Source organism: Saccostrea echinata, unplaced genomic scaffold (assembly GCF_033153115.1).
Source record: "Saccostrea echinata isolate AGI-Se365-2 ecotype Australia unplaced genomic scaffold, CSIRO_AGI_Sech_v1 ptg000054l, whole genome shotgun sequence".
Taxonomy (NCBI): Eukaryota; Metazoa; Mollusca; class Bivalvia; order Ostreida; family Ostreidae; genus Saccostrea; species Saccostrea echinata.
This window is the reverse complement of record NW_026889803.1, coordinates 2212242-2219590: the sequence shown is the minus strand read 5'-3', so window position 1 is coordinate 2219590 and position 7349 is coordinate 2212242. Positions and strand designations below refer to the sequence as shown.

General features: G+C 33.5%; 1 protein-coding gene across 1 annotated transcript; it reads left to right on the top strand.

Moving 5' to 3' along the window:
- Positions 1 to 141: 141 nt before the first annotated feature.
- Positions 142 to 6902, top strand: LOC133171729 (F-actin-capping protein subunit beta-like). The gene is made up of 7 exons (XM_061306521.1): positions 142 to 265; positions 686 to 775; positions 1763 to 1884; positions 2229 to 2342; positions 3021 to 3162; positions 3526 to 3708; positions 6306 to 6902. Exons 1-7 carry the CDS (start codon positions 263 to 265, stop codon positions 6471 to 6473), a joined length of 822 nt encoding a protein of 273 aa, XP_061162505.1. The 5' UTR covers positions 142 to 262; the 3' UTR covers positions 6474 to 6902.
- Positions 6903 to 7349: the final 447 nt, after the last annotated feature.

The following is a 7349-nucleotide window of genomic DNA, read 5'->3' as shown; positions in this document are numbered from 1 at the left end:
TTAAAACAATTAATATCTTATATAAAAGATTTGAATAAATTTCATTTTATGAAGATTTATTCATCAGATAGTGTTAAATCGTGTTCATGAGAAAACGCATTTTTATTTATAGCGGGAAATTTATGTCATGAAGCTGACGAAACGCTGCACTTCATTGGATAATGCAAAGTATAACATTCTAACCTCCTCTCCGGAAGTTTGCGGAGATCTTAAATCGATTTCTTCCTGAACTTTAACTTGTCCGGCTTTAACAGGAATCAACATGGTTTGTTTTCTTTAAACTTTATCTAAGATTTTTTATTAAATTCAATTTTGATGACAATGTTATTTTTGCAATGATGTAAAGTGTTATCAGTAATGTTATCAAAAAGTTGATGGTAGAGACATAAAACGCCCTTTTTTCTTTGATAATGAAAGCAGAATAGGAAGTTGGGGGATTTGAGGGGGTAAAAATCCAATTTGGCAATTTTCATAATAATTTATGTAAGCATTGCATAAAGACTTGGTATTCTTATGAATCTAAAGTATGTCATTCAGTTCTCCAGTTTATTTCCTGTATGGTCATCATGTATGCCCATATTTGGTCATATAAATAGTAATTTTAAAAAGTTACTGATTATATGATATTTTTGCATGAATAAGCATAAGTTAACTTGACATTTTATATTTATTATATATTTTGTAGTCCGAACAGCAGCTGGATTGTGCATTAGATTTGATGAGGAGACTTCCACCTCAACAGATAGAAAAGAATCTGACAGATTTGATTGATCTAGTAAGACCTTGACTTACAAAAAACTGTGTTAAAATTAAATTGGGTCTCTTAGTCCACTTTTCGGTTGGGAGATTACATAGATAGTTTGCAGCAGGAAATTCGTAAATATTCCTGATTCCTGTTGTTACATTTTTTAAACAAGGATTTAATTCATTAATAGGCCTAAAAAAATTATGTTTGTTTCCTGTTACCCGACAGACCCATTCAAATTACCCTTGAGTGGATTTTTTTTCCTGCCAAATCTGTTTGATCGATCAGCTGATTTAATTTATACAAGAAATGTTAATTGTAGCTTTATTTGAGATATAAAATATGTCAACCTAGTCAACATTTACCTTAAATATAAAGGGTAATCATTATTGTAACTTCAAGATAAATTAGATTTTTCTCCACAACTTTTTGAAGTTCGTTTTCTGCCGCTAGACAGCTATGTTAGGTGTCCACTGTAAATATCACACTTGGTTAATTCAGTCAGGGTATGTTTAATCCCATTATTCATTAGCTTAAAAAAAAATCACGACCTACTGACCCTTGATTTTTTGGGAATGTAAAGGAAACAAACATACTGGTAATTTTTTAAGCCTTACTTTTCAACAGCAATATAATTTATTTATCAAATAAAATAAAGTCATCTTTGTCCAGTAAAGTTTATATTACTGAAATTGATTTCAAACTGAGTACATTATTAGGTTTTAGTTTTTACGTCCAATTTTTAATCAAAGGGTAGATCACTGCAACTGCATAAAAGTACCATGGAATGTTATAATTCTTTAGTTTGCAGTGTTTAGAGTGTCCTAAATTCAGTTGAAGAGTGTTGTTGATAAGCCTAGACTTTATAAAGTATTGCATGTCCTTGTGTTTGCATAACATTCTTTGAGCTGTTAATATTTTTTTTTTCTCCTACCTTACCTTGCAATACTCTGTAGAGCTCACTAAAAAAGCAGCATTTGCTTCTCTTGCTACCAACAAATCTTCTATTTCTTACAGGTTCCAAATCTTTGTGAAGATTTACTTTCATCAGTTGATCAACCTCTGAAGATTGCTAGAGACAAACAGCTAGGAAAAGATTATTTATTATGTGACTATAACAGAGATGGAGATTCATACAGGTAAGGTCAAACATTATAAACTGTGAACAAGGACCAGAACTGGGAGTAATTGTTCTTTGTAAAGTATTTCATATAGATCTTTTTTTTTATGGACAAAGTAAATCGGTATTGAGTGATTAATTGACTCAAGGGCTACGCATTTGCCCGGTGCAGGTTCCCAGTTGCTTTCGGGTTGATAGAGTTTGCGTTTCTCTAGGTCGTGCAATATATATATATATATATATATATATATATATATATATATATATATATATATATATATATATATATATATATATATATATATATATATATACATTTATAAGATTAGTTTTTATTTTTCAGTTTTTCTATTTTCATTTTAGGTCCCCCTGGAGTAATTCCTATGATCCACCTTTGGATGATGGTACCCTGCCTTCAGACAGGTTACGGAAACTGGAGATTGATGCCAACACTGCCTTTGATCAGTATAGGGAAATGTAGGCATCTGCCATATTTCTGAGAAAAAAAAAAAAAAAAAAAAAAAAAAAACGTATAGCGGGTATTTTCAGCGGGGTGCTAACTTTGGCTTATTTTAGTGGTTTTGTAGGAAGCTGCTAAAATTTTAATCGCCAAATTTGCACTCTTCTTTATCACTACTAAATACAAGGAAAATCTTTTAAATAACTTTGATTAGTCTATTGTATAAGCAAAATAACTTTCATCTGGTGTTTTATTTACTCAAACTTTTGTTTAAGTCGGTATTCAAACATATATTAAATGTACTGAAACTTATCTAAAAGATGAATTTCCTCTCTTTTGCAATGTCACAGAACACTCTGTCCACCAAAAAAAGTTCCGCCAAAATTATTAGCATACCTTTGAGCAAGCAAAACGCCAAATTTTACACCCGCTAAAGAAACCCGCTATACGATGTAATTCATATATTATTCTGGAAATATGGATTTATAAGCTAAGATATATAAGTTAAGTGTTTTTTTTAAAAACATTTTTTGTAAATTGTAAAAAATGTGATATATTAATGCCATACATTTTAAATTTCAAACTTTCTGAAATGCCCCAACTTGGTGTTAGAAAAAGTTTGGCTATAATAATATATTTACAACATGGCACTTGAAGGAAGACTCAGGATGATTTTTTTTTTTTGGTTGTCTCAGGTACTTTGAAGGAGGGGTTTCATCAGTATACCTCTGGGATCTAGATCATGGCTTTGCAGGAGTTATATTAATCAAAAAAGCAGGAGATGGATCCAAGAAAATTAAGGGCTGTTGGGATTCAATTCATGTTGTTGAAGTTCAGGTTGGTAACAAAAGCTTCACAGGTTCAGTATGGATTGTGGAAGGCAAGATGTCCCGATGGAGATTTCTTTGTCTTTACAGAAAAGAAAGAAAAAGATATCAGTATTTGAGTTGTCTGTTGAATGTTCTGTTTGGGTATCTTTCAACACATGAATGCAACAGCTTAATGTACCTTTCAATGTGTGGACTTTGTATTCAATTTGTAGAAAGAGGATGGTTAAAATGATAGAAATGAATTCTTGAGTTTGAACATTGTGAAATTACTTAGCTAGAGGGTAATGGAAGGTATTAAATTGTTAAAGATTTTAGGTAACTTCATTCAAATTGGATGATATTTCAATTTGTGATATTTTTTCCTATACAGGAGAAATCAAGTGGGAGAAGTGCCCATTATAAACTAACATCCACTGTGATGTTATGGCTGCAGACCACGAAGGATGCCTCGGGAGTTATGAACCTCGGAGGAAGCCTGACGCGTCAGGTGGAACACGATGCCACCGTCAGTGATGCTGCTCCTCATATTGTCAATATTGGAAGAATGATAGAGGTGAGAAGATACATTGCTTTCAGATCAAGATTCAAAACATTATCTGAACAAATTTTAACTGAATTTGCTGGAGTAGCACAGTAAAAGGATAGCAAAGTTATCTCCCTTTGCACATAATTAACGTTGTCTTCATTGACATAGTTGTTTAATATGTGAAGTGATATCATAAAGTAAGAATATAAATATATGAAAACATTTCTTGGAATTTTTTACTTGCACTTGAGCCATTCCAAATTTTTAGCTCACCTGAGCTGAAAGCTCAAGTGAGCTTTTCTGATCACATTTTGTCCGGCGTCCGTCTGTCTGTCCGTCTGTCTGTCTGTCTGTAAACTTTTCACATTTTCGACTTCTTCTCAAGAACCACTGGGCCAATTTCAACCAAACTTACCACAAAGTATCCTTGGGTAAAGGGGATTCAAGTTTTTTTCAAATGAAGGGCCACGCCCTCTTTCAAGGGGAGATAATTAGGAATTACTGAAAAAATAATGGCATCATTTAAAAATCTTCTTCTCAAGAACCATAGGGCCAGGAAATATGAAACTCATGTGGAAGCATCCTTAGGTAGTGTACATTCAAGTTTGTTCAAATCATGACCCCCGGGGGTAGGGCGGGCCTGCAATGGAGGATCAAAGTTTTACATAGAAATATATAGGAAAAATCTTTAAAAATCTTCTTCTCAAGAACAGCAAAGCCATGATGAGTCATATTTATATGAAAGCATCCTGAGGTAGTGTAGATTCAAGTTTGTTCAAATCATGACCCCCAGGGGTAGGGCGGGGCCACAATGGAGGATCAAAGTTTTACATAGAAATATATAGGAAAAATCTTTAAAAATCTTCTTCTCAAGAACAGCAAAGCCATGATTGGTCATATTTATATGGAAGCATCCTGAGTTAGTGTAGATTCAAATTTGTTCAAATCGTGACACCCGGGGGTAGGGCGGGGCTGCAATGGAGGATCAAAGTTTTACATAGAAATATATAGGAAAAATCTTTAAAAATCTTCTTCTCAAGAACAGCCAAGCCATGATTGGTCATATTTATATGGAAGCATCCTCAGGTAGTGTAGATTCAATTTTGTTCAAATCATGACCCCCAGGGGTAGGGCGGGGCCACAATGGAGGATCAAAGTTTTACATAGAAATATATAGGAAAAATCTTTAAAAATCTTCTTCTCAAGAACAGCCAAGCCATGATGAGTCATATTTATATGGAAGCATCCTGAGGTAGTGTAGATTCAAGTTTGTTCAAATCATGACCCCCAGGGGTAGGGCGGGGCCACAATGGAGGATCAAAGTTTTACATAGAAATATATAGGAAAAATCTTTAAAAATCTTCTTCTCAAGAACAGCAAAGCCATGATGAGGCATATTTATATGGAAGCATCCTGAGGTAGTGTAGATTCAAGTTTGTTCAAACCATGACCCCCGGGGGTAGAGCTGGGCCGCAATGGAGGATCAAAGTTTTACATAGAAATATATAGGAAAAATCTTTAAAAATCTTCTTCTCTAGAACAGCAAGCCATGATGAGTCATATTTATATGGAAGCATCCTCAGGTAGTGTAGATTCAAGTTTGTTCAAACCATGACCCCCAGGGGTAGGGCGGGGCCACAATGGACGATCAAAGTTTTACATAGAAATATAAAGGAAAATATCTTCTTCTGAAGAACAAAAAGCTATGTTTAGTCATATTGATATGGAAGCATCCTCAAGTAGTGTAGATTCAATTTTGTTCAAATGATGACCCCCCCAGGGGTAGGATAGGGCCCAATGGGGGATGGAAAGTTTTACATAAGAACATATAGAAAAAATATTTCTTCTCAAGAACAGAAAAGCTATGTTTAGTCATATTGATATGGAAGCATCCTCAGGTAGTGTAGATTCAAGTTTGTTCAAATGATAACCCCTGGGATAGGGAGGAGCCACAATGATGGATCAAATTTTTACAAAGGAATATATGGGAATTTTTTTTAAAAAATCTTCTCAAGTACAACAAAGCCATTTGTTATATTGACATGGAAGCATCATCAGGTAGTTTAAAATTCAAGCCCCCCCCCCCCCCCCCCCCCCCCCCCCCCGGTCTTTTCAATACTGAACTGATTGTGCTTTTGCCTAGCCAATGTGCTCAGGTGAGCGATGTGGCCCATGGGCCTCTTGTTTTTCTGTTTAGTGTCCACCGAAAAATGAAAATCTTTTTATCAGGAAGATAAACACAGATCAATAAAAAAAACCCACAACTATAATGACAACATTTATTATGATCATTTGAGAATTTTATTAATATTGTAACAAAAATAACTAAGTATATACTAATTTCATTGTTTGACCTCAAAATATAAAAGAATCTTATATGAAAATTATATGTCTATCCCCGTAGTTTTAAAATTGATACAAATTTTTATAAGTCTGGATATTTTTGTGTGTTTTTCTCAAATTTCATACCTCAAAAACAAAACACTAGGAATGGCCTGAAGATGTAACAGTATTTCCCAAAAGTATTAAATGAGGAGATTTCTCAGACCATTATTTGATTATGTATAAAAGAAATGTATCAAATTGTTGCTTTTGTGCATTTCATTATTTTGTTTTTATTGCAGGACATGGAAAACAAAATTAGAAACACATTAAATGAGATTTACTTTGGAAAAACACGCGACATAGTGTATGGCCTACGCTCATTTGTTCCCCTAGGAGATATGAAAAAACAAGAGGCACTCCAAACTGACCTGGCAGCAGCTTTATCAAAGAGGAACGCAGCAAAATAATAGAAGTCATCAATAGAGAAAAACTTTCATCATCTTTTAACAGTGAAAAATCATGATATTCATTTAGGCACCTTTTTCATGGGGTGCATATGTACAAATCTCCCAAAAGAGGATGCAAGTTTATGTATAAATGTGATATTTAAGTTCTTGAGACTTGAACCTGTTGGCAGGATCAGCAGACATGGAGAATGGTGCCAGCAGCTTTTTCTTTCAGTGCTATACATGATGACTTAATAAAATGAAATGTGTATCTGGGAAAGTATAATGAATAGTGTTGACATGTTTATCAGATATTTGGTGCATGTATCAGTAATTTCAGCAAAGTCATTCCTAACACAATTTGTTAAGATTGAGATTCTGTTTGAGACAAAAAAGAATTCCCCTGTATAGTTCTTGATGTTATTTACCAATAAATGCATTTTTATATTATTAAGTTGTTATAACTTTCTTTAAAAAGATGTTATTTGGAGAAAATTGAGGTCTTATGCCACTATTATCAACATTCTAATTACATATCTAATTATACTTATTAATGAAATTAATCGTAAAATAATATGAATTGATTGACAACTACCAAGTTACCTCTGTGTGCAGCAAACAAAGTATCAGAAATGTTGCAGTTTTCAATAAGCTAAAAGGGAAATCTTTGTAAGAAGGCTTCTTTCAAATATTTCACATTTAATGTAATAAGCAAATGATATAGTTACATTCTACAGAGGTTTTTTAATTAATTAGGTATGTAAACTTGACTTTTAATCATGATCAGAAGGCCCTTTCTGAAGCTGATTATAACAGCGACTAAATGAAAGATGCTGCTGTGTCATACTGAGTTGGGTATTATACCCAATGTATTCAAAATTTATAGAGAGGTAATAC

What these genes read in the sequence shown, in the direction of transcription:
- LOC133171729 (XM_061306521.1), top strand. An exon ending in TTCATGTTGTTGAAGTTCAG is followed by an intron (nt 3,163 to 3,525) that starts GTTGGTAACAAA and finishes TTTCCTATACAG; the next exon opens with GAGAAATCAAGTGGGAGAAG. An exon ending in ATATTGGAAGAATGATAGAG is followed by an intron (nt 3,709 to 6,305) that starts GTGAGAAGATAC and finishes TTTTTATTGCAG; the next exon opens with GACATGGAAAACAAAATTAG.